This window comes from Periplaneta americana, chromosome 17 (assembly GCF_040183065.1).
Source record: "Periplaneta americana isolate PAMFEO1 chromosome 17, P.americana_PAMFEO1_priV1, whole genome shotgun sequence".
In the NCBI taxonomy this organism is placed as follows: domain Eukaryota; kingdom Metazoa; phylum Arthropoda; class Insecta; order Blattodea; family Blattidae; genus Periplaneta; species Periplaneta americana.
This window is the reverse complement of record NC_091133.1, coordinates 105,896,115-105,923,633: the sequence shown is the minus strand read 5'-3', so window position 1 is coordinate 105,923,633 and position 27,519 is coordinate 105,896,115. Positions and strand designations below refer to the sequence as shown.

The 27,519-nt window shown below is 36.2% G+C and overlaps 2 protein-coding genes across 5 annotated transcripts in view; one reads left to right on the top strand and one right to left on the bottom strand.

The window, feature by feature from the left end:
• Positions 1 to 14,919, bottom strand: part of tgo (Aryl hydrocarbon receptor nuclear translocator homolog tgo) — a 166,389-nt gene extending 151,470 nt beyond the window's left edge. For all 3 annotated transcript variants that reach the window (XM_069815570.1, XM_069815569.1, XM_069815571.1), the window contains exon 1: positions 14,707 to 14,919. In XM_069815570.1, coding sequence (XP_069671671.1) covers positions 14,707 to 14,737 — 31 coding nt within the window. In that variant the 5' untranslated portion in view covers positions 14,738 to 14,919. The remainder of the gene's footprint in view (positions 1 to 14,706) is intronic.
• Positions 14,920 to 16,648: 1,729 nt separating this feature from the next.
• On the top strand, positions 16,649 to 26,326 carry LOC138692814 (U3 small nucleolar ribonucleoprotein protein MPP10). Of its 2 annotated transcripts, XM_069816049.1 has the most exons (11): positions 16,649 to 16,737; positions 16,977 to 17,052; positions 17,335 to 17,714; positions 18,738 to 18,892; positions 19,781 to 19,977; positions 20,731 to 20,960; positions 22,311 to 22,495; positions 22,582 to 22,734; positions 24,557 to 24,665; positions 25,678 to 25,898; positions 26,114 to 26,326. In XM_069816049.1, the coding sequence occupies exons 2-11, from the start codon at positions 16,982 to 16,984 to the stop codon at positions 26,267 to 26,269; spliced, it is 1,857 nt and encodes a 618-aa protein (XP_069672150.1). In that variant the 5' UTR covers positions 16,649 to 16,737; positions 16,977 to 16,981; the 3' UTR covers positions 26,270 to 26,326. The 2 variants fall into 2 exon arrangements, with proteins under 2 accessions (XP_069672150.1, XP_069672148.1); XM_069816047.1 differs by lacking the exon at positions 16,649 to 16,737 and having other exon boundaries at positions 16,892 to 17,052.
• Positions 26,327 to 27,519: the final 1,193 nt, after the last annotated feature.

Genomic DNA, 27,519 nt, shown 5'->3' with positions numbered 1-27,519 from the left:
TGGACAGCACACCAGCGCTCTGTGTGAGTCTAGTATACTATTATAACGTCTTTGCCTAGGACTCGCGTTACGGAATGCGCGCTGGTTCGAGTACTCATGGGGGAAGAAATTTTCTCATGAGATTTCGGCCAGTGTATGGGACCGGTGCCCACCCAGCATCGTGATTCACTTGGGGAGCTACGATAGGTAGCGAAATCCGGTTGCGAATGCCTGCTATAACGGCTGGGGGGATCATCGTGCTAACCACACGATACCTCCATTCTGGTTGGATGATCGTCCACCTCTGCTTCTACATGTGGGCGTGAGGCCATCAGCCGGCTGGTCGGCCTAGGCCCTTCACAGGCTGTAGCGCCAGGGATTATGTATTATTATTATTATTATTATTATTATTATTATTAATAATTTGATTGTTTATACGCATGATTTCTTCCTTTTCCCCTCGAACTAACAGCAGCAGGCACGGTGCCTATAAGAACATCAAAATGGAAAGACGTAGAGGCAACGAAAAGCATGCGGACATGCATGCACTTCATATATGGTGGCGTCAACGGTAATGCATTCGAGGCAGCCCGCTTATACCAAGAAGTTTTTCTCCAAAAAATGAAGGCAGACAGACGCACATTCACAAGGGTACATCAGCGCCTTTGGAGAATATGGGAGCTTCTCACATGGAGTATGACTAGAATCTTAACAGATACCTGCACTGCTCATTTGTGGACCGATACTGAGTGATACTTTTAAACTTAATAAGTATAAGCACGACAGCGAAATGAATATGTTACCGGTAAGGAAATTTCAACATATGACGTCACTTGCTTAGCAACGGTAATGAGTTACGTAACACTATTCTGACGCGTGGCTAACGAGAAAGACAGGCTACGGCGCGACGTCACATTCTTAGCCAACATTGAACAAGTTTATATATAAATGCACGCTTAACAGGAGTTTAATACAGCAATTCCTTTGTTTTTTATAATTTTGAATATGTACTTATATTAGGCAATTGTCACCATGGCCACGACTAGACCGAGATAATCATGTGACTCTGATTTGCGCCTTAGCCTGTCTTCCTCGTTAGCTACTTATTTATCAACAGATCAGACTCTTTTGATATGACATTTCGTAAACGGCAGACTTACATTTTGCATGAATTATATTTCTTATTTCTCTTATCATAGATCCATACTAACGGCTCCCCAACAAACCAATTCATATGAAATACAGTAATTCCATTGTAATTACTTGTACAGATATATTGCATACAGGATGAGTCAGGAGGAAAGGTGTGGTGTGAGGGGTGATAATATTGGTGGTTCTGAACAAAAAAAAATTCTATGAACATATGCCCTATTCTTAACAAAATCTGACATACAGCTGTTTGAAAATCACGGGCGTCATACTCATGTCCTTTATCAGCACTCATATGTGAACACAATCAAAACGACATTATGTTGTAGTAGGATCAATGAAACGTATCCTGGGCGTTGGATCGGTCACGGTGGAGTCATTCCTTGGCCACCGAGGTCACCCGACATTACTACATTGTATTAATGTGCGCGGAGTTTACTTAAGACCGAAGTATACAAGGGCAAAGTGGAAACTTCTCGTTCACATTTTACATGCTTTTGCTCAAAGAAAAGAATGTCCGAATCAGCTCAGATCAGCAACACAGCAACAAACATCATTAAAATCAATTTAATAAATATGAAAAAAATTTTGTTGTGTCAAGTTTTTGGTGGTTAGAAAGGGATAATATGTCGATGAAAATTAGCATAAATTAATTGGTGATATTGGATTGAAGAAACTAACATGCTACAAAATTTCATTAATCCAGTGACAGATAATTAATAAAATTAAATTATTTGTCAATATGCCAGACCATTTTCGTTCAGAATTAATACTCTTTAAGATTACGCCATACTTAATTATTAATATTTCTGTAAGTTAAACGTATGAACTTCAAAAATTGGAAAGGTATTTACGAGTACATTAGTTGGGACCGAATGCTCGTCTTATAGAAAAAGAATTTACCAGGCTGCGGTCTCTCAAACATCGTGAAAAACTCGGTTTAGAATATGAAATTTCATATTTTGCGTGTCACTAGTTAGATCTATCACTAAAAATGCAATTCCTAATTTCCAAAATGTTGAATTCTCCCATTTCATAGTAATAGGTGTGGCAATTACTGTAAAATTTCCACCTGTATCTTAAGTTAATTCTTTCCTGACTTCACACACTTTAAAAAGTTCCTTGTGCATATCTCTCTGATAATATTCTAATCCTGACTGCTGTGAACATCACTGGTAGAAGTTAAAGCATGCAGACTCGAAGACTTGGTAAAAAGTGAGTCCGATATACAATGCTTTTAAGTACACATAACCCCAGCCATGTCAGTTAACATGATGGTGTGTTTATGGTCCTGGAGATTACCGCTACAATAGGTCACAGCACAACAATGCGCACGTTGCGCAGTTATGGGTCTTATTTTTTTACTTGTCCAGCTACTGGTTGTTTGTTCTATTCCTTCTAACCATTCATCATGTTTACAAACTGTTGTCAGGATTTGAATACAACCATAAATGAAGAACAAAAGAATTTACTCATATTTTAACAAGGACTTCAGATAAAGCTACCTTTGTAAGAGCACCTGTAATACTCGAGGGCTACACTACACAACTTTAAAAAGATCACAATATTAGGGATGGGAGGTTATTCGAAAATAACCGGTTATTTAAAAATTAATTTAACCTGAAGGAAATTAACCGATCAAAAATAACCGGTTAACCGGCTTTTAACCTGAAGGAAATTAACCGATAAAAAATTCCCGGTTGTTTTCCGATTATTAATTTTTTAACATTTTAAAGTCAGCAAATTAGTCTGGAAAACAAAATGAGAGGTTATTTACAATAAAAATCAAATAAAAATTAGCAATCAACTGTAAACCAACCGGAATATAGTTGAAAGAACGTCATTAAATGCTGAAGATCATCCATGAAATCCTTAAACAAAGCACAAAAAAATAATAAGAGGCTATGAAATTGCATTTAGTTAATTATTTCACTTACATTAGTGTCATAGGTAAGATAAATAAAAAATAACACAAATTCCATAATTGTTACGATAATAATCTTGATTAAAGACACATTCCGACGGGAAATCTATTCTCCTACGAGTATAACTAATAAATACTGAAGTCAAAATTTCTCGCCGTTTCAAATGCTCCAATACCCGCAGATATTATATTATAAATCAATAAGAAAAAATCTCCGATTAAGATAGACATATGTTATTACATTAAATCAAAGTCGAATTTCATTTTGCCATCTGTGGACAGATGAAGTAAGTCAGTAACCCATATCCATCTAGGAATGGCCTACGGGACATTTTTTACATAGAGTAAATTACATAGAGTGCATAATAATAAAAAGAAACTATATTCGACTGATGTTAAATTTGAGATAAGCTTAAAATATTTTTGAGTCAGTGTTTATTTTTTAAAATAACCAGTCATTCGGTAATTGATGAAAATAACCGGTTATCAGGTTAAACCGGCAAGCAAAGATAACCGGTTATCGAAATAACACAATATTTGGTTCTTTCGTTTATTGAGATACATGCGGAAAGCAGCTGCATTATCACGCACTTCCGTCAGTATAAAACAAATCAGCTCGAGAACAGAATTTTAGGAAATATGTTTTAAGCCATTATTTTTGCTACATACAATGAACAATCTCAGAAAGACGAGAAGCCAATTATTTCTCCTATTTGTCATTAAAAATATACATTAATTTTATTACTTTCAGTATAATATGCTATTTCTTGACAATTTCGTCATAGTACTGGGTTGATGCAAAAGATCGTTGCGTTTTTTCGCTGTGACAAAAGTGTTTATTTGATATGAATATAAGAAGAAATTAATCAGTAATATACTCTCTTCCGTTTTCTATGACTCTGGCAACGCTAGGCTAGTTTTTCGATTCTGCAACAGAAGAAATCATCTGCTTTGAGTTAAAAAAAGACGTCAAGCCAAGTTTATAAAAATATCTTCGTTATTAAAAGAGTTTGCTTGAAGATTGTTGGATAGAGAACGGAAAAGGTAGAAATCTGAGGGTGCAAGAACGGAAGAATTTGGGAGATGTGGAATCACCATCTAACCAAGCTCCTGGATAGCTGTTTTCGTCACGTTAGCGGAGTGCATTATCGTGTTGCAGCAGAACGTGATGCAGTCTTCCCGGTCGTTTTTCTTCAATTGCGGCCGAAAGTCATCTGAGTTAATGACAATAAAATCAGCAGTTATGGTTACATTCCAGGGAAGCAATTCGTAATACACGACGCCTTCTTTATCCCACCAGTCGCATAACATAAGGCCTCCCCAAACAGACGCGATACGGAATGCGTTACGATAGCGTTAAGATTTTGCGATAAATGTTTTCATTGTGTTCAATGTTTGTGTTCACACACGCGCGATTATCGCAATATGCGTTATTATCGCAGCAAGTAGAACGCGACGATTTTGCGATCTATTCTCCCGGGAATGTAGATCGCGCGAACGCCACGCGTTTATTTTGATGCTGGGTTGAAGTGTGTCTGTCTGTCATGGATTCATCTTCAGGGGAGGAGGAGCTTCTGCTTCTAGTCGCGCTAGCTGAGGATGAGGAAGAGAATCGTCGCAGACGCAGGTAAGTCCATGGTAGTCATGTATGGTTAAGATAAACGATATAAAAAGTATAAAGTGATGATTTGAGCATTTTTTGGCAAGAACTTGAAAAAAATTAGTCCATTATAAACTTTTTTTTTAATTTGCTCATTTCATTGCAGGAGGTTGTGGATTCACAACATAAATACCACAAGGGAAGAACAAGGCGAATTCTATACCTTAGTTCCACAATTAATTAGAGATGAAAAACGTTTTATATATACTTCCGGATGACAATTCAGTGCTTTGACGAGATTCTGGGTAAAGTAAGGGGAGACATAACGAAGCAGCATACCGATAATCACAAAGGCACGGATTTTCCTTTATGAAATCAATCAGAAGTTCCACGTTCATTTTCAAGCAAAAGAAATCAATCTGTAAGCACAAGTGATGTACGCCTGCTAAAGATAACTGTTCTCTGCGGCTGTGGTTGGAAAACAACAATCCGCGGATGTGTCACCCTCTATGGCAATCTGATTGGCTGGGGGCGTTACGATATCGTACATCGCGGACGCGCCAGTTTGGGTACCTCTTCGCGATAGTGCGATAGTGCGATATTGCGTTATCGCAAAATCGTAACGCTATCGTAACGCATTCCATATCGCGTCTGTTTGGGGGAGCCGTCTAGTTTTTAAATGTCTATGTTTTTATTGTTTTACTGTCTATTTCCTGAATTTTACGTGCCTATTTGCCTGCCTATTTTAGTAAAAATAAATGCCTGAACTTCTGAACTCTAATCATGACAATGATCTTCTGTCCATATGTGAGGAACAAACCACTGAAACTTCCTTCTACATAAATATTGGATTAAAACCTTGTCTCAAGTCAACATGAAATTTACACCCTTTTTCTCATTTAACTTACTTATAAATGGCTTTTAAGGAATCCGGAGGTTTATTGTCACCCTCACATAAGCCCGCCATTGGTCCCTACCATCATACCCCACCTCCCTCAAATCTATTTTAATATGTTCCTCATTTTACTGGTTAATTCATTTGGGCTGAAACTGGATGCTCTGATCTTGAGTTATATTCCAGACATTCTTCGCCTTTCTTAATGGAAGCAAATTTAGTAAAAAAAAATACATATCTGTCCCATATAATGCCACACTCCACTCAAAGCACTTCACTAGTCATGAACATACTACATCAAAATACCAACTCAAATGCAATTTCACCAATTTTTACACGGAATTTATTATTGGATCTTTGCACAATTTTCGATTTAATAGCAACAGTTTACACAGGTAATACTGTTGTCCGTACACAAAGGATGAGTGAAATGTAATACAGTCGACTCCCGATAATTCGCTTGCAGTTAATTTTCGCTTTGCAGGTAAATCGCGATCCTTTTGGGGGGAGGGGGGAGGAATGAAGTAACATTGTCATTTCCGTTTTTACTCGATTTACACTCTCCCTCTCTCTTAAGAAACCTGCAATCTAAAATCAGAAAAAATTAACAATCCTCTAAGAAACAAATATAGATTATTTTTGTTAAACTAGTCTCTTATGATATTTTGTAAAACTTGTGTTTCTTGTTTTAAGATTCCATCGCACTGCAGTATTGCATGATATTTCCCAATGCAGTACTGTATAATATTATTATGTTTCACATTTTGCACTTGACTGGACTTTAAATATAAAAAAATGTTCGGATAATTCGCGATATTTTGCGAAAGTTAGTGCATTAATTACTGCAAATTATTGAGAAACGAATGTAAATGATAATTATGTGTTTAAATAAGATTTATTGCTATCATATTTATAACAATTAAAGTTATGGTCATACTGAGAAAGAAAAAAATTCAGTCTCATTGTTTATTCACTAGACTGACTAGAATTGAAAGAATAAATTATGTGGTTTGGATGGATAATAATGAAATGTCGAAACATATTCTAAATCAGCGTTTTTCAACCTTTTTCAACATGTGGCACACTAAACATGTAATTTGAAATCTCGTGGCACACAACATAATTTAAACCAGTAGTTACCAACTAGGAAGGAATTTTGAGAGTTTTAGGAGGGAATGTGTTTACTGAATGTTGACTTGTGTCACGTTCGCTGAATATTGACTCTTGTGGACTCATGTTTTACTACTCTTTTCACTTTCATTTTTTTCAATTGACAACGACAACCATTACTATTTTCATTTTCTTGTGGCACTTCAGTTGAAAATGGCTATTTTATATGACAAACCTAGTATTGTCAGGAAGACCTCATGAATGATGAAATGAGATCATAATACGAGGCGCATCCAGAAAGTAAGTTTCCCTATTTTTTTTTAAAAAAGAACATACATTTTCAGGAAAACATTTATTGGCAACAGGTACAGCTATGTTTCAGCTATTTTTCAACATAGCCACCATCAGAATTGAGACACTTGTATCGTGGGATCAACTTTTGTATCCCTGTCGTAGAACTCTGCCGCCTGTGAATGGAACCAGCGTGTCACAGACATCTTCAGCTCTTTGTCGTTGCCAAAATGCTCACCAGAGGACAGGAATTTCTTGAGGTGCAAGAAAACGTGAAAATCGCTGGAAGCAAGATCAGGACTGTAGGGTGGATGATCAAACAATTCCCAGCCAAATTCCATCAAAACAGCTGCTGTGTGCTGAGCCGTATGTGGACGAGCATTGTCATGGAGGAGCACAACACCTGCAATAAGCATTCCACGCCTCTTGTTTTGAATAGCACATCGCAATTTTCCCAGTGTTTCACAGTAATGGTCAGCGTTCACTGTTTCACCTCTTGGAAGGAAGTCAATGAGCAGAATGCCCTTCCTGTCCCAGTACTTTCCGTACCGACAGCGTCTGTTTGAATTTCGTCCTGACCGGAGATCCACTATGCCGCCAATGCATTGACTGCTGCTTGGTTTCTGGGGTGAAATGCGAAATCCAAGTCTCATCGCCCGTGGCGATCCTGTCGAGGAACTCGTCGCCGTCATCGTGATACCGTTGCAGAAATGTCAGTGCTGCTCCTAAACATTGCATTTTGTGTTCGGGTGTCAGGATTTTCGGCACCCACCTGGCACACACTTTTTTGAACAGCAGGTGCTTAGTGACAATCTCATGCAACAAGGATCGCGATATCTGCGGAAAATGGCTGCTCAGCTCCGTAATCGTGAAGCAACGGTTCTCCATGATGCACTGCCGCACCAGCTCAACACGATCATCATTGATGAGGGACGGTCACCCACTGTGCTCTTCATCATGGACACTTTGACGACCTTCGGAAAACTGCCTACACCAGCGACGCACCATCTGCTTACTCATGATGTTCGGTCCATAGACCTGACAGAGCTGCCGATGAATTTCAATTGGCGCAATGCTTTGTGCATTAAAGAACTTTATCACCGACCGAACCTCGCAGGCGGCTGGAGAAGGAATAAGAGCTTCCATTTCGGACCACTGCTGCCACGCTACTGGCACCAGGCGGGACCTGTCCGGCTGGCATATGATTGATGTCATAGATCTGTTACGCATGCGCAATTGACACGGCTAATTACGTTTACTTGCAAGGGGAAAAAATCGGGAAACTTATTTTCTGGATGCTCCTCGTATTAGAATGAAAAAGATCATTTGGATACTGGTATACATGAAAATTTTTCTATGGTAATTCAAGTATCTATTTCTGAACACCCATTTGTGATTCCCAGCAGAGTAGGTACTTCACTCCTCCCCACTGGGATTGGGCATGTGTATTTTCTGTGTTATTTTAAGATATGGCCTTGTGACCTGATGTACACTTCTGAATATATAACGTATCACATATCTCACAAAGAGAAGCCAAAAGGTACAATGGTATAAAAATAATGATGTACAATTAAATATATTTTCATTTGAAAGACATGATGTCTGAGGAGTTGAAAATAAAATGGCGAGTTGTCGAAATATTTATTTTGAGGTTAAGTTTAAAAAAAGTAGTCATACGCATTTAATATACGACATTAAAATCATTGTATATGACGGTTCATAAATATACAGAAAATTCTGTTACACATAACAAACAACAAACCATTCAGACTGAGGTCATACAAAGTACTGCAGAAAGGCACATTAAGAAAAGAAAAAATAGAAAATAAAACGTTTACTTTTACTGTATACTATTCACAATTGGAAAATGAAAATCAGAATTCAGCAGTTGTAAGTTCAGTTTTAATTTATTACTTAAAGATTCTGTATTAACTTTAGTGTTAAGTAAAATTTAAGAAACAGATGATATGTTTTTATTCGGCAAGATTCACGTTTGGGGAAAACCCAGAAAAAAACACACCTAATCAGCTAAAACATGATTCAAACTCACGTCCTACTGCAGTCTGAAAACAGAGTACCACTCACTACTCGTAGTCCATGCCAGTTGCTAGAGTTATGCTACAACTACTTTGTGAAATAACAAAACTGATATTGAAACATGGATGCTCTTCATATTGTAATATACTGTACTAATATGTATCATTTAAAATTTTATTCGCCATCTTGTTTTAACCTCTCGATGAATCAATTAAGATACTGGAAAAATGCTAAGAATTAAATTGACAAAAGAAGAGGATTCTTAGAATTGGGATTGAGATTTTTTGTATCATATTAACTGTAACAAGCAGACGAAATTCGTTTTTATATTTTACAATAAAAAATTCACCAATCAACCAACAGAAATTATAATAAAATTAACATAAACATGTCTAAATTTTAAGTATATTTCTAATGGTTATCACTCCTGTCTTGTATTCGGGAGGTCTGAGGTTCTATCCCAAGAGCTGGCTACCTTGATTTGGGATTTTTGTGGTTTCCTAAGCCACTCCAGGCAAATGTTGGTCCATGAGCCATCTCTTTCCCAAATCTAATTAGCCCTTTATCATTACTTCTTACACATCATCATAGCATCTACAATGATAGACCTGCCTTCTATCTGAAAAGTAGGCCTATCACACCTAGGATCCCCGGCAAACTGTGCCCTCCTCTTTGGGCATGATGGAGAATCACAACATTGTGGAAAAACCCAGAAACAAATAGCCTATTCCTCTACGGAAAATAATTTACATGTTAACAGCTTGTATTTTGTGTTTGCAATTTTTGTGTTTCGGAGAAAACTATCTCAGAAAAAATACAATGACAAATACAAGCTAAGAAATAAGAACCATACAAATTCATAATTATTCATGCTTACCATAGTGTTCTTGTACAAGGCGAGGTATTTTCACTTAATTATTTTTAAAGTGTGATAAAACTTTACAGAGGGAATCAAATTTATATCTAAACTACCTAATAGCTTATTATACATTTGGATTTTTCTCATTAACAAGTATCTACGTGATGGCTATAAAAAGTCATTGATTACACATTATTCAATATAGAGGACTGCAAGGTCCTCTAATAGGAATTATATATATATTTTTTTTTATTTACACAATTTAATTTATTTCTTTAAAACCACATCCTTCATGTGACCTCTTTCACTTGCAATGCACAGTTGAAGTCGCTTCTACAAACTTGTCATGACACGAACACATAACTCCTGGCAAATGTGTTCAATTACATTTCGAATCTGGCTGCAAAAGGGTATCTGTCGGATACAGGGGGGAGAGCCATTAATCCTTCCCATTGAAGGCTTTAAGGAACCAACCTGGACAAATACCCAATGTCCCATCCCTACCTCCCCGTGGTGCAGCTGTTAGTAAGCATAATTTTACAAGCTGAACTAAAGGGAGGGGCTACTCATCAATTAGCACTGGTCAGCTTGATGAGTTAATGACTGAATTTGGTATAATTTTCCTCTATGCAATACCTAATTCCCTCTTTACCCTTTCCTATCCAGTCCTCTGACTGAACTCTTACTTTCTTCGACCCCGACGGCATTAGAGCATTCGAGGCCTAGGGGTTCATTTCACTTTCCTTCCTCCTCTTCCTACTTTTCTGTTCCTAGTGCTCACCTGCTATTGTACTAAAATCGTCCTCCAGTGGCTTAAGGAGGGAAAGCTGGTGATCAACAAGATCTCCCAGCTAGGTCCAGTGGACCCGTCGACCAACAGCAGGTGTAGTCCTCCAGACATTCTGGGGGTTGTGTGTGAATGAAGTAGCCACCAAAACGTTAAAATATGGTGTTCACTAAAATCGGCTACAACTTGCCATTTTCACTGGCCTTGATTGTTTGGCCAAACACCTGCATAGAATTGGAATATATCAGTCCCCTAACTGCCCATTGTGCAACTCAAACCAAGAAATGGATTCGGAACACCTCAAAATCTGTGCTTCAGTGGCTGACCATGATAATGTCTTTGAAAAATATTGGAGTGCAAGAGGTCAAATGACTTTATTGTCAAATGCCTGGCATTAGAAAACAACAACATTTCGAATCTTGTTCTTCAGCTCTTGAATAACATATAATTCTTGGGAGAATACTCTGTTTCAAATACACTGGCAGACTTTGCAGAGGTTCTTCCCCTAAGTCTCATCTCCCAATCTAGTGATATGCTATACAGCCTTCGAGATCAAATAATTTTACAGCTTCACATTTTTTCATATGGGAGTATTTGAAACAGAGGGTAGATTACATGATTTTCAAGAGTTGAAGAACAGGATTTGATATGAAATTGGACATAATGATCAGAAGTTACATCTTCGTGTAATGACAAGTTCCCAGTTTCTAGAAGAGACTTTAACAGAAGATTGCAAGTGAAGGAAATCACTTGAAGATGTGGTTTAAAAAAAAAGAGAGAGAGAAAGAGAAAGACAGACAGATTCCACTGTGTAAATGAACAAAATTCAAAAGTATAAATACGCTATTAGGTTGAAAATGCCCCGCCTTGTACAATAAAAAATTGTAATGAAAGCAATATTAAGTAAGCTTCTGCATTCATGCAAATAAAATTACAAAATCAATTATTATCATGATACATTTACACTTGATGAAGACTACCAATATGCTTTTAAATGTTATGTAGGATGTCTTCTTCATGTCCTTTACAAAACTCAGAACTTAATGTGAAAATTAACCATTACATAATATAATTTTATAAATTCAGAAACATGCATGACCATGTAAGGGACCCACCTCGGAACATTTATCAGCTGAAACAGAAGCTGTATGTTTTCTTCTAGCACAATGTTAACAATCTGATCAAGTTTTCACATTTTCACCTTATACGGCAATTATTCAAGACAGGTGCAACAGGAAATATTTCTAAGAGGGTTCAAATCTGTCACATCGATTCATATGATTTCACCTAGAAAGGACACAGGTTATGAGTCTAACCTGATTAAGATAAATACACCAGTAGCTGACACTTTAATGAAAATGATTGTTAATTTAAAAAAAAAAAAACATTATTCAGGTTCTTCAGTGTTCTGTGAAGTGAATTTTCGCATGAATTTGAAAAATTATTATATAAAATATCTTTACTGAACAATCAAATTGGCAACATACAATGGATGAGCAGTAAAAAATCAGCATAAATACAATTTTAGTACTAGATGACATATACTCTAAGTAAATCAACAGTGGACATTGTCTACAAATTACATTTCTGTGTTTCTTTACACACACACACACACACACAGACTTAAAACTTGGATGCATATAATTCAATCATCAGAATAAACAGGATTTTATAATCACATTTTATTTAACTGCATGAGTTTATAATTATGATAATTATATTATTCAATTTATTGTTTGTAATGCCTCTTTAATGCTCATCTGACAGAAATCTGATTCTGATTCTTTGAAAAATTGGCCTCACACCACTGGAAATTTTGACAGTATTTTTTTTTAATTAATGACAGTAATACTGACCACGTACAGAGCATAATGGTGGACAGATAGTATGAAAAATTTATACTGATAACTGATGAGAAAATTGGGTATCAAATGTCAGTATTAGCGATATTGATGGCAATACTAATAGTGCGAGCACACTGATTGTATTTTGTTATTATGCATAACTGAGAAGATGGAAGCATGAGCTGAGAAAGGCAGCAAAACTTTAAAAGCTTAAATTTCAATATATAAAGAAGTCCCTGAATTATAAGATGTAAAGAGCAAAGAATATCTAAAAAATAAACTCAATTGTTCATACGAGACACTATGTAGCCTATTTCGAAAACAACAGATGCTTATGTAGACAATATAATTACTCTTCGAAGTAACTTCAGAAAATAAGTGCAGTCTCTTATCCACAGGTAAGAGACGCTAGCCCAAGGGTGCACTGTGCTGATGACCACTGATTTAGCCTATATGTTAACACATAAATTTTTGTTTTAAATGTAACCTACAAAGCGAATACCAGTAATTATTTTACTCATTTCATTTTTCTTTATATTTTGATGCTTTGAATTCCAGATCCCAGTGATCAATAAATCTTAGTAATAGTGGATTTTGATTTTGAATTCAGTCACGAACCAAAAGTGCACGCCAGCTAAACGGTTACAAGGTCGGCAAATACATTCAAAGCCAAAGGAAGGCAGTGGGGAGAGATCCTCACAGTCTTTGCCTTCGAACCAGGGATGAGGATATCACTCCAGCAACACTTCCAGGCAGTGGGGAGAAGTCCAGACGGTGCCTACCCTCGAACAAGGGGGCGAGGACATCACTCTAGCAAAGATGAAGGCAATGAGATGAAGCCCAAACAGTCTTTACTTCCAAGGAAAATGAAGGTAGAAGATGAGGAGCAGTTTGGATCATTACTTAGTACAATTCCTTCCTCTTAATCAAACGTGACTTCAGTCAAGTCACAACTATAGCTGTGCTAGAGACTGAACGCAACGCATGCTCCAACCATCACTGTAGCCTACAGAGTCTAGATATAAATGATTATTTGCAGTCTATTGAGACTATACCAACACCAAGAACTTCCAATCAAACACCTTAATATCAAATGAATACTATTAGGTTAGATAAACATTGTAGAGGAGACAGAACAATATGAGAAGAAATGGAAGGAGCATGTACTGAGGATGTTACTTTCAAGATATCAAAGACAAGCAGTAAAATATCAACCCAGGGGATGAAGAGACTGGGACGACCTCGCAGAAGATGAAGAAACCAATAATTATTACTGTTAACCTCAAAACAGATCAGAAGGCAAACCTTGTCCCATTTTCATAATAGGTCTAGTTAAACATTTCCACCCTTCGGCATACACTTAAAGTTAAGCAAAGAAAAACTCATCTTTTATAATAAATTCTCACTGTTCCTTTGGTCAGTTTGCTAACACGTCCTAACTTTTGACCCGTATTTTTGGTGTGAAATTAGCGTGGCACTTTTTTTTACTATACGTACTATGACTCAACTAAAGTCAAGGATGTAGGCCTAAATAGGCCTACATTTCTACCTTAACGTGGTAACGCAATAGTACAGAAATACCACGGTTTTATATTATATGACTATAAAAATATGTAGGTACCTACCCGCTTCACACAGAAGTAGGCCTACTGTTTATCTGCTCCTTTATGCAGTACTGCCTAGTTCAGATGTACAATGTTCTAGCCTATGTCCTCAACTAAACATCTACATCCTGTTACTACTATTACATACAAGAACGCTACTTACATATGTATTAAATAACCGATAATAAATAAGTGACAATATACCAAGCCCCAACTAATGACTCTAAAAATCACAGACGAAAATATTGAAGTGTAACACGATATGCCCGAACATTATGCCAATCTGAATGCACTTAAGTAATTTGGAGAATCCCTAAAAGTTTTACGCATTAACTTATTCATTATTCCAAGACAGTCATTCTCGTTACACATATAACCTGACAGACGTTTCATCTCTGTTGACTTTGTTTTCATAAACATAAAAATTAAGTAGGTATGCTTCTCCGAAGATAAATTTGTACCACCAAGATATCGAATTTATGATTATGCAAAGTTTCCGTACACATACGACATAACTGAAAAATAATCACTGTATAAACACCAAAAGGCAATATAAGGTTCAAAACAAAGCATTTGATATTTCAATTCAGTGAAAATAGCACCCAAGGACGATATCACATGATTTACCTGGTACAGTTTGAGTAGTTACAGCAGACATCAGAGTTGAAATTCATGCGTTATAACTTATTTTGTCCTTCTACACAGACACTTAAAATACTTTTATGCAAGTAATGAAATCTTGTCAACTTTCAAGCACTTTTTTCCTACAACACACAGATATTTCTGTTTACAGAAACATGGAAGCCATATTCACGTTCTCGTCGATAACGTGAAGAAACGAGAGCATCAGGGCATTTGTCACAGATCACTCTATGATGTATGCCGTAAACACTGGCACTGCTGAATTTGGTTGCATTCTGTCCCCTGTAAAGAGATTGGAGTTATTGTCGTCTGTTCGTTCGCTCTAATTTTTGGAAGATATGCAAATTGTAATGTTTTATCTATTAATATTTAATGTGGAACGTTTAAATGGTCACATATTCGGGAAAAAGTTCCTTACTATTTCTGTAATACTACGCACATCTTGCGAGGAGCGGGAGCGCGCCGATGCAACCCGCAATATATATTGCTCCTAAGCGACAGCGGAAGGACATAACACACAATACAACATAAGAGTTACAAATAAAATAACTCTTAATAAAGTAACATGCATAGTGATCTCTGATTTATTTAATAAATCATGTCAGAAGGAAGTGAAACAAGAAGAGAAATACCTACGACAAGGATGCCCTTTATCACATGAATGGATAAACCTTACCCTCGGCTCTTTTCACTGCGCATGCGCGGTATGAGATAAGGTTAGTGGGTTAGTTGAGGGAATATCTAAGTGACGTGAAGCCGAGGATTTTAAATCATTGAAATCTTTTCACAGGAAGCTGATGTTTTAAAAAGCTATGACATGAAAGTTACTTTTCCTTCAGTTCATAATTTTTTGGCTATATGTGGAATTTTTGGCTGCAGTACAGCAGTCTGTGAAAGTTCCTTTTCAGTCCTTACCAAAATGGACATACTAAAATGACAGAATGTGAAAAGTCAACGTGAAGTGAATTTGGTGTTGTTGCGCTTCGAGAAAAATGAGAAAGTACTTGAATATTTCTAAGTTTCTGAAAAATTGTAACAGTGAGACGAACACAATACCATTTTAGATCCATTAAGTTTTACTTATATCCTTTCAAGTGCCTTTTAAAATATTAAAAATTAATTATTTCATTACTATTGTACTAATAATGATTAGTAGATAAATATTAAATTAGTAATTTTATTTAGGATTCAATTATATCCAATGTCAAAGAAAAACATTCAAACTCAAAATCTAGTTCAGTTGCAACCTGAGGGTTCGAAGTTCAGTGCTGTCTGCTGGTTACGGCCCTGCAGACAACCGTATGTAGTCTTGTAGTGTTCAGCCTTGTGAAGGATCCAAATGATCGTTAAAAAAAAAAGAAAAGAAAAAAAACTGAGCGAGGCCAATACAGTGATAATGTACGGTAGCCCTACCGATACCGGTACCTACATGCAAAATAACATTGTTTATAAATAAATAGTATTTTAAGGAGGCAACAGCGCAATGGCATTCGCTTCATCCTTGGTCACAAAAAAATTTACTCCAGGTAATAACTTTTTAATAAGTAGGCCTAGCTTTAGCTTTAGCTATTGCCGTAATACAATATTGTGCTGAATAGTTAATCCTACTTTAAAGTAAATAAATGCGACTCTGGTGTGAAGATCATCAACTATGAAATCTCCGTACTACAGATTTATCTTCCCCACTTTCATCCAACACCTAGGTGGCAGAATCCTTCCGTGTGAAGACAGCAGTGCTACCAAGTTAGTAATTTCCCAACTAAATCCATTTCTGTATTCCTTCGTTTCTAAAAATACAATACTATCATTAACGTTAGACGTTAGTAGTTTTACACTTCTGGTCTAATTATTTTATTACAACATATACTTTATTAATGTAGGACCACATTATAATCGCTCTCATTTACTCATCACGAGTGTTGCCATTACTGGAAAGCAGTATTCTCTGTGACGTCATGTATTCAGTAATGGTATCGTGATTCTTGAACATCTATATCTTTCATCTATGTATACGTAGTATGTTCGTTATGTTCTGTTTCAAATATTTTATAACATAAGATTTGAATCTTAAATTATTATTACGTTATTGAAATTTTAATGAATACACGTGAATTTTCTATAAATAAAATTTGGCATATGTCCGTAAATGTTGGCAGTACTGGTGCTAAAAAAAAAAGACCAGTTGTCTCGACTCTCGCGTGTATAAACACACATGGTGTATGGTGTGAGATTTATGTGTTGTTAATGTATTATAGGTACGATGGAAAACCGATTAGAAGACTTGTTCAATTCTTTTCAACTGTTAACGAAGAAGCCTGAAGATTATTTAAGGTACTTTGCATATAATTGGAACGTAGTAAACAAATATGTAGGCCTATTTACAAGTTGTGTTTATACAACCTTGATATTTAGATATTTATTCTGCATTGAGTATTATTGCTCATATAAAAATGAGAATTACACTTCAACACAGATGCGGACAAATTTTCAACAGAAATTAAATAATGTTTATAATATAGCATAATAGTGAAACTTTTTCATAGTTCTACCTTGCGTAGTGTGTTCAACAACAATTCTCTGTTTTTCATTATTACTTTTGTTTCTTGATTCTAGAGTACAAACAAATATCGCTACAGATGCAAAGCAACTTGTGAAAGATCTGTACGACTTCACTAAGTGTGCGGAAAATGGCCTGTCAGCCGGGGACGCTCTCCCCGAGCTCATCATAGAAGATTTCGACGAGGAACAGATCTGGCAAGAACTTGAGCTACAGAATGAAGGAAGAAGCCAGAATCTCATTACAGATGTAGCGTCCCTTGTCTCTCGTAAAGACCGACTGAAGTTCCCTGTCAGACTGAAGAATGAAGAGATAGACGTTGAAGAGGATAAATGTGCAGAACAGGAAGAAGAGAATGATGGTAGCAACGAGAACCAAGCAGAAAGTGAAATAGATGCTTCTGATAGTGACAGTCCGACAGCGGAGAAACGTACAGGTGCTAAACATGCTCATCTTTAACAGAATAGCCTGAAAATAAATGTTAAATCAGTATCATGTTAATCAACTTTAAGAGTCGTTCGTACCTTTCGTCATTGTTATGTGATATCAATAACCTGCGTTGTTACTTTGCCTTCTGTTTCTGTCACTAGAAAACGTATTTTTTCATAGTTCTTATCTCATTGACCCAAGTCTGATGATTCAGACTGGTGATAACTGATAGGTTGAGTATGAGAAATGGTAAAAGATGATAGTGTAGACCTTTGTCTCCTTACATTCTTATATACTGGGTGTTCATTTCAAAGTGTGTCATGACGTCACTGTTGTTGGGTCACCGATTTGAAGCGAGTTTCAGCTTATACGTTAGAGAAGTTGCCTATTATTTAAGGCGTTCTTCAATCTGAACTTGAGAACGTGTACGGTATAACTTGAACGTCGTAGCAACAGATGGCGGTCTGTACGGTCTGTGTGCTACCATAACCTCTTTCGAACTGTGTTTTGCGCCGGCAAGTCGTACGCAGGGAATTTGTTATCATAGGTTGCGTACGGTAACATTCCACGGGAACAAATCAAATGCTCCGTGTCCATGTTGACCGTCGAAATTAATATCAACAAATACGTAAGTAATCGTCTTAACCCTCTCCCCATATCCCGACAGTACGTATTTCCAAACAGTTCACATTCCTGCCACTATTGGCGTTATGTACGTATCGGTACGTACTCTTCAGAATGAACGCCGTACTTGCTAGGCAACTTCTCTGCCTCTTAGGTTATATACCTCTGCGGAAGTGTAGGAAGATTGAATTCTCTAGGCTCATCGGCTAGCCACATAACGGCACACAGCGAGCCATGACACACTTTGAACTGAACACCCAGTAGATAGAGAATACTACTTAAACTTCATCTCCACAAAAAGAAATATATATATATATATATATATATATATATATATCGTTATTCTGTAGAAGTGCAGAAACATTGGATATGCAGTATCCTGTATGCCTTCTTTTTGTTGTTATAGATCACATTCGTCCCTCACAAGTGGACGACAAATTCTTCAAGCTGAGTGAAATGGAGCGCTTCTTAGAGCTTGAGGAGAAGCGTGAATCTGGCCGACATGACAGCAGTGACGAGTCTATAGACTTATTTCAGCCCTCAGACGAAGATAGTGATGATGTATGTCTCCACTCCTCTCTCATTAACAATGCTTGTCACTCGACCATACTCCTGCAATCTGTATTAAAATCAAAACAGGGAGAATTGTCTCTTATAGCTTAGAAATATAGCATTCCTACCTATGAATTTGATTTCCATCATGGTAGTACATAATCATTATTATTCTTATCATCATGTCGGTTTCACAGTGATTTTTGCCGTCTCCTGACACTCGATCTCCAGCTTTCCCTGTCCCTCCATTGATCTTCCTCAAGACATCACCTTCTCATCTCTTAGTTTACTCCTTCCATCTAGCTCTTCCTTGGCCTCTATTTCTTCTCCCTGCTGGACCCCATTGTAGCCTAGAGATGGTTTCATGACCATGTTAATGATGGCCATAGATTTGTTGTATTTAAGAATTTTATCTGGAATATCAAGATTATTATTATTATTATTATTATTATTATTATTATTATTATTATTATTATTATAGATGATGTGCAGTAACTATTATCTTTAAAAATGCTCAGTTCAGAAAAGTGAATGATTGTCAAAATCCTCTTTTCTATTTTTCATTTTCGCTTAAAAACATATGTTTCATTAAAAAAATATATCTTTCGGTCTATGTACATAATATTCCTTCCTTTACTTAGGAGTTCAAAATATGTCATTTTGCTTATCCCATAAAGTGTTCAGATTTATATTAAAAAAGTTCTACCTCAAAATGTTGATCCATACATATGTAGCTGCTTGGATGACTGTAACCAGTTAAAATAGAAATACATCACTTTGTGAATGTTTTGTAATATATGGCAGTTAGCGAAGAGATCAATCAAACTGCAGTAGGTAAGGAAATTCTAATGCTTCAAGAGCATCCACTCATATTTCAGACAATACATTTATTTGCAGGAGCTGCGCTATGACGACTTCTTTGATGCACCACATCAATCCACAGGCAAAGATAGATACAAGCAGAAAGAGGAGGAGGAGGAGGAGAAGGTGGAAGAGGAGGAAGATGATGAGGATGAGAATGAAGAAGGGAATGATCTAGGCGCTGATGAAGAGGATGTATCTCATGACGAGGACAAAGACACTAAGAAAGTGAGGTAAGTGTTCTGTATTCTTGATGTAATTAAAACAAGTTATTTGTTTGTTTAGCAATGCTTTTACTGTTAAAAGTCAGTTCCGATTCGTTGACGTAAGACAATAGTAAATAAATGGCAGAATACAGATGGCAGGAAATATAAGAGTTCTGATGAAACTTGTCCCAGTGCATGTCATGTAATTACAGTAAAAATATCATTGTCTTAAAGATGACACATGCTTTCTTATACATTCTGTGTTATGTAGCAATTGAGTTCCTGTATCACCTTGTAAATTATATTCCGTTTCAAGTTTATTTGAAACTGTCATTGAAAAGACATACAGATAAGGTATGCACACAAATAAGGTAAACTCTCTTTTTCTAGATTGCCAACGAAAGATACTCTCTCTGCATTTATAAATTCATAAATAGTATGGTATAAATACATGCTTTTTTATTAATTTTACAAAATAGCAGTTAATGTGTTACAGTAATTTCTAATATGTTTTTCAACTTGACTTTGTAAGAATATTATTTATTATTGTCAAAAAACCAGCAGTATTATGAAATCAGACTGTTTAAGGACGAGCAGTAGGTGTAATTACTTCCAAGAACATTTGTCTATACATAATGAAAGGGTTCAAAATTATAGACCACTAATCCTTCCTTGCATATTTTGTGGTGTTTCTTTTGTGTTTTTAAGCAATAAAACATACTGAAATTCCAATATTTCTTCTCAATTCTTGTAGACAGTGTAACGAGATGATTATTGCAGGTTTCTAGAAGAGAGTTCTAGTGATGAAGACGAGGAAGGGCACGAGAAACTGCAAGTAAAATCAAGTCTAGAGAGACGACAAGAACGCATTCAGTCACGGATAAAGGAGCTGGAGGAACAAGCCTTAGCTGAAAAACCTTGGCAACTCAAGGGGGAGGTGTCGGCATCTGTTCGGCCTCAGAACTCTCTGCTGGAGGAAGTGGTGGATTTTGACCTCACTGTCAGACCAGGTGGGTGATAACAATCTGTGACAGTGACGGTGAAGAAAGGAGTCTTTTCCAAGTATTTCTACATCACAGATCTCAAGTTTCATACACACTGACATGTTGCAAAGAGCCTTGTGCTCCTCACCCTCTTCCTTCTTTGGTTCTATTATCCAAGATCGATTTTGGTCTCCACACAATCTCTTCCCACTGTCTAACGACTCATGGATCTCTCTCAAGTTGTCTCCTTTTAACTAATGTGGTCACCTCTTCTTTAGTCTCCTACGCCTTCTCTTTTCTTCCATTCTACTGCAAAGCAGGTCCTTATATATTATTTCTTTACCTTTTATTCTATGTGTTGCAGCTATGCCACCCTTGAGTTTTGACGTAGAGTACATCTTTCCCTGCACTGAGTATGGGCACCCGTTCTGGGATCCCTGGTGCATAAAAATGGTAGAATTTCAAATGTTTACCATAACAAGACCACAGCCGAATACTAATGTTATTATACTTAGACTATGAACCAATGATGCTATCTCCTCTCACTAATGTCTTGGGATCAATCACTTATCTTATTATATTTAAAATGTTCACTTTTAACTACAATATTAATTATTAACTACAAAAATTGCATTGCATTGCATTGCATGTGTGTGTGTGGCTCAGTCGGTTAAGATGCTTGCTTGCCGTTCTGAATTTGCGCTCGGGCACGGGTTCGATCCCCGGTTGGGTTGTTTCCGAGGCTTTTCCCAACTGTGAGGTGAATGTCAGGTAATCTATGGCGAATCCTCGGCCTCATCTCGCCAAATACCATCTCATCGACGCTAAATAACCTAGTAGTTGATACAGCGTCGTTAAATAACCAACTAAATATACATACATACATATAAAGTTAAGGTGACGAAGACAATATAATGATATAAATATAAAAATATAAGAGGTTGAAACAAAGTCAAAATAAAGTAAATGTAAATCTTAAAACAAAAGTTAATATCATATATTTTATTATTTATTAATTTATATAAAAACAGTAAAGCACTGCAATATCTTATATATGATAAGGTTGAAACGTTAAAAAATTGAATAATAAAATATTTTCATATTGTGGATAATAATTAAAACTTTTAAAATACAGGCATTTTTAGAAATTTATTTTGAACTTATTCAAACAAATTTATATGTTTAATTGTTATTGGATTCCAAATTATCGAACAGCATTGTAATTTTGACCGAACAAATGCATAAAAAAAGCTTCTGTAAGATAGATAATTGATTTGTAATTCCGAGTCCTGCAGTACGAAATTGATAATAGACACTATGATACAGTTTGGGTGAACAGTAGTGAAAAATTTGCTTAATATCACATTGGTGTTGTAGCTCCTGTCATGACAGAGAAGACCACACTGCAACTTGAAGACATAATCCTACAGCGTGTGAAGGACAGAGCATGGGATGACGTGGAGAGAAAAGTCAAACCTGTAGAAACACCCAACGAGTATAAGAAGAAGCTCGTGTTGGACCATGAGAAGAGTAAACTTAGCCTGGCGCAGGTTTATGAGCAGGTTCGTACTATTACAGTATGTGTTAGGAACAAATATAAGTCAGTATTATTAGAAATACAGCTGCAATATAATTCCTCTGTCAACAGGAATACCTGAAGCAACAGGAGGCACAGGAGGCAGATGATGGAGAGGGCCGCACCCAAGAGGAGCCACCTGAACACCAGGAAGTGCGCACCATGATGAAGTCACTTTTCAGAATGTTAGATGCCCTATCAAACTTCCACTTCACACCCAAGCAGGTAACTACGTGCAAAACATGTTCTCACAAATATACTATACCTGTCAATTAACTAGGTTTACACCATTCGCCAAAGATTTCTCATACTAGAGATCTGCATTCAAATCTCAAAGTGTCCAAACTGAAGGACAAAGATTATAGCACAGACTTCGGTGTACAACTCTTTCTTCTACAACCACTGCTATTGTTTCAATGGTCTTGCCAGTAAATGCTATAAATAGGAACACTGTAAAACGGTGAATAAATCCATCAAAGTCGGTAAATAAAACTACTGTTAATTTGCGAAAAAAAAGCCGTTGAAAAAAGTCGTTATTTAAATATGTAAATCGTGAAAAAAAAAATGTTGGTATACTATATATATATATATGTGTGTGTGTGTGTGTGTGTGTGTGTGTGTGTGTGTGTGTGTGTGTGTGTACAGTAGAACTTGGTTATAACGACATCCAAGGGATCTTGAAAATTATGTTGTTATAAACGAGTGTCGTAATAACCGAGATTCATATTATCAGTCTAGTAAGGTGGAAAATGAAAAATAATAAACATAATTAGGCTTATTTTAGATTTATGTGTTCACTTTTAAGCATAGCACGAACACAATAAAATACACGTACAATTATAAATACAGTATCCTGTATTAAAACAGTTTGTTCATTACTCACAAACTTATTTACTGAGGAGTGAGTAATCAGTCATTTTACTCTGTTGTCTCCTACTTGCCCAATATACACTTTCTAAATTAAATTCTATGTTCAATATTTCAGTTGCAATTTCACTGCTCCTTCTCCTAGCTTCATAGAAATGTTCACAATTCTAATGGCTTCTAAAGTGTCACTCACTTCTTTTAGTGGCCATACTGCGTTAAAATGCGTGCATTTAGTGAAAACTTCCTGTCGAAACTGACCGCATGCAGGTACCATTAATACCGCATGAATTAGGGCAGGTTACAATGAGATGGGGAATCTGCCTGCATTCCAGAGGTCTGTGATAGAAGGGAACAGTAAAGGATTTGCTAGATTTCAGCAAAATATTTCTTTAAATACTTTGGTTCTTAGAAAATTGTATTCCAAACTGAGGTTGAAAATGACGTTATATGCGAGGTAGACGCATATACATTTGTCGTATTAAGCAAGGTAGAAAAGCACATGTCTTATGGAGAATTTGTTGGGACCACAGAATATTTGACGTTATAGGCGAGGAGTTGCACAAAACGAGGTCACTACAACCAAGTTCTACTGTATATATTAAGCTTCCCTTATGAAAAGTTTGCCAGATTTGACAAAGTATATAATTTGGAAACACACCTAAAAGGTAAAATGATTTATACATTTGAAAGAGTTATGGAATCGAATATACAAAATGTCAGAAAAATTTACATCTAAGTAGTGTATATGCTCATTTGCAATTAAGCAAGGGATAGTAGTATCATCAGATATGTTAGAATGATCAGGGTCGATAAAATCCTTAGCATGTCTTTCTCCAAAAGTGATGTAAATCTCAGAGGTCCATGTTGCAAATATATGGCATATAAAAGAATTCATTCCTTTAAAGACCATTCACCATAGGATCCCATTAAGGACGTCTTCAAGAAGATGTGTAGCAGTTTGTCACTTTGTTGTGAAGTGAGAAGAATGAATGTAAGTTGTATAGGAATTTTGGAATGATGACAAGAGATTCCGGGATATCCTCACACTGTCCACCATGAGTTTCACCTGGACTGATATCTAGTACAACAGTCAATCCTCGTAAATGTGAGGAGACGAGTTTTTAAATCCATATCTCATGAATAACTTATTAAGTCATACTGTGCTGTTGTATTGTTTTAGCCTGATCCTGAAGTGAAGATTGTGAGCAATTTACCAGCCATCAGCTTGGAGGAAGTTGCGCCTGTGGCTACCAGTGATGCTGCTCTTCTTGCACCAGAGGAAATAAAAGGTAAGATTCTGTTAGTAATGTCATTTTGTAACTAATATTTCCCATCATAAGTAGGTCTAGTTGCTAATTTACTATTAATTGACATAAGAGACCAGTACAGTATTTACTTTCAGTCATCTACCTTTTACATTTATGAGCTGTTCCTGCAAGACTAGTTGCTTATAACTATGTGATTTGGTATCATGGAGCTCTCATAAGCATATATAGAAATTTCCACGCTAACACAATGTAACTTAACTATTTCCATGAAACAGTTTCAGAAAATATATAATTCGTTTTTCAATCACATGTACCTGTTATGAAATTGATTCCAGAAATGGAAATACTCAATGTTGTATAATTTTAATTTATTAGAATGCAATTTTACTCAAATTGTACATAGCCTTGTAATTTTTGAAGATCATATATCTTCATTTAAATTTTTTTTACAAAATAGGGATGTATTAAAATGATATTGCAACTACTGGGCTGTACGAATGTGTAATACTCAACATGCATCCGATTGTATGAGATCAATTTATATGACTGATTTCATTCAGCTTTTCGCACTAGTCCGAAAGCTGCCTTACAATGCAAATATTTTGTGTTATTTTTATTCTGGTGGGAAAAATCTTTAACATAAAAGCAGAAAATCAGTCACTTTCCTGCCTAAGCAACATCTCTCTCATAACTAAGGGGTGAGGACATTACACTGTGTCTTTCAAACTATGACGGGGTTTTAAATGCAATGAAACACGATAGAAATATGAAACAGCCACTAAATGAAAGCGTAACTCCACATTTTTATCATATAGTTGCGCTGATTATTTACTGATCAAATGTTATCAGTTATTACAGTCAGCAAGATGGATATAAGAAGAAATCTGAATTAGTTACTCATGTCCGATGTAAATACCCATTATGACTTGATATTTTGGAGGACAAGTTGCTTTCATAAGACACTCAGCACGGCCTAGAACTATCACAACAAATGAAAAAGTATTCTTAAAAATATCAAACTGTGTTATTCCAGAGCGACCCAAAGGGGATGTGGTTGGCAAGGCTGAGCGTACCTCTACAGACAAGAAACGTGAACGCCGCCAAAAGAAGATGAAGCAGAGGGAGCGACAGAGAGAGCGAGACAAGAGAGAACGGGCAATTGAAAAACTGAAGCCAGGTCTAGGAAACAAGTATAGCAAAGAACGGGCATTGCGGGACTTGGAGAGAGTTACCAAAGATAGCAATGTAACACAGGTATGGACTGAAATTGTCTTATGTGCACATTATTGTATCACTTTCAGCAAATGCTGAAAGCTAATTTTCATCTTACCATGTAACAAAGACAAAATTACAAGTTAATATTCATTCCTAAATATCCTTTGACTTTGACAAACATTTCAACTATGTAAAATACGGATGGAATATTGTATATTAAAACCTGTATGCATGTTTCTTTTTTTCTCTTTCAGATAATTGAGAAAGACAATGCAAAATCTGTAAAGTCTTCTGCAGCATTTTTCAATCGTCTTCAAGATGAGGTGAAGAGTCACATCAAAAGGAAATCCTCAACCATTACATCTGACCAGAAACAGAAAATCAAGAGTGCCAAAAAACTAAAATTATAACGAAATTTGTTATTTGTATTGTTTTGTTCTTATAAATATACAATGGAAACAGTTGCATATTATGCTTTTCCATATTTTTGTACCCATTGCTGGTATTTGTAATATAGTAACCCGAATGAGCAACTACTTTGTCTTCAGAGAATTTTACATTCAAGGCCTCCATAAATCTTCAGGATACAGTAAGACTGGTTGGTGTTATTGTAGCTTCTGTAGACATCTCTTAGTTCTTTGACAAATAAAAAAACTTTGTTTCCAAAATAAAATATTTCAGTGGATACCTAGGCACTTGTATACCTGGAAATAAAGTTGTGAAACAAGCCTTTCCATCAGTCGACTCAAATTACAATTGGATCAACACAACTGCATCTTTTCTGACATAGGCAACATTTTAGAATCCATACAAAATAAACCAAAAGAAAATGCACAAAAACATTCTAAAGCTTACTCAAACATTTTAAATGAAAATCAGAACAGGTCACATTGTCACACAGTTATCTCTACACTGATTTCACCTACAGATAATTCTGTTTCTCTATGATGATCTGTAATACTTACTTTATACTGCACATACTTTCGTAAATGACTGAATTAATTTGGATTTAATTTAATGTTGCATGTAAAATGTATGTTGCTAGTCAGCGATGTATGCAAGGGAGGGGAAAACGAACTGGCCACCCTATCCCATTATATCATGACTTAGTTGCCTCATGAGTGACGTCTTACTGGTATCATTTCTAAGGTTCCAACCAGTTTCCAGACTGCTGACTAAAACATGCATAAATACATATAAAATGTAATTTTAGGTTTTTATTTTTTTAGAATCAGAATGAGTAGAAAATTTAATGAAAATCTTGAAAGCAAAGCTACAGAGAAGGAATACAAAGCATTTTGTGTAACTTGCAAACTATAAATATTGCTCATAAAGGCATCTGGAAACCGATCACTATTAGACGAATATTTTATCAGCTGGTTGCAGTTCGAAAATGTATAAATTTATTGTACCACTCACGTCAAACTTAAAAGACTACATTGCGGCTGCCAAACTTTGCAATAAGGTTCTATAAATATTGCAAGAGTTTCTTTCTCTCCAAACAGCAGAAAATTACAGACATGGGAAATCGCATCACCCGCTATAACTGCAATCATAAGTTTACTGAAATTCAGCATAATGTAATCAATCAGTTAATACATACAAAGCACTTCACTGGTCTCTTCCTTAGTTCTTTTTCCTGAGGTCCGTAGAAAATGCT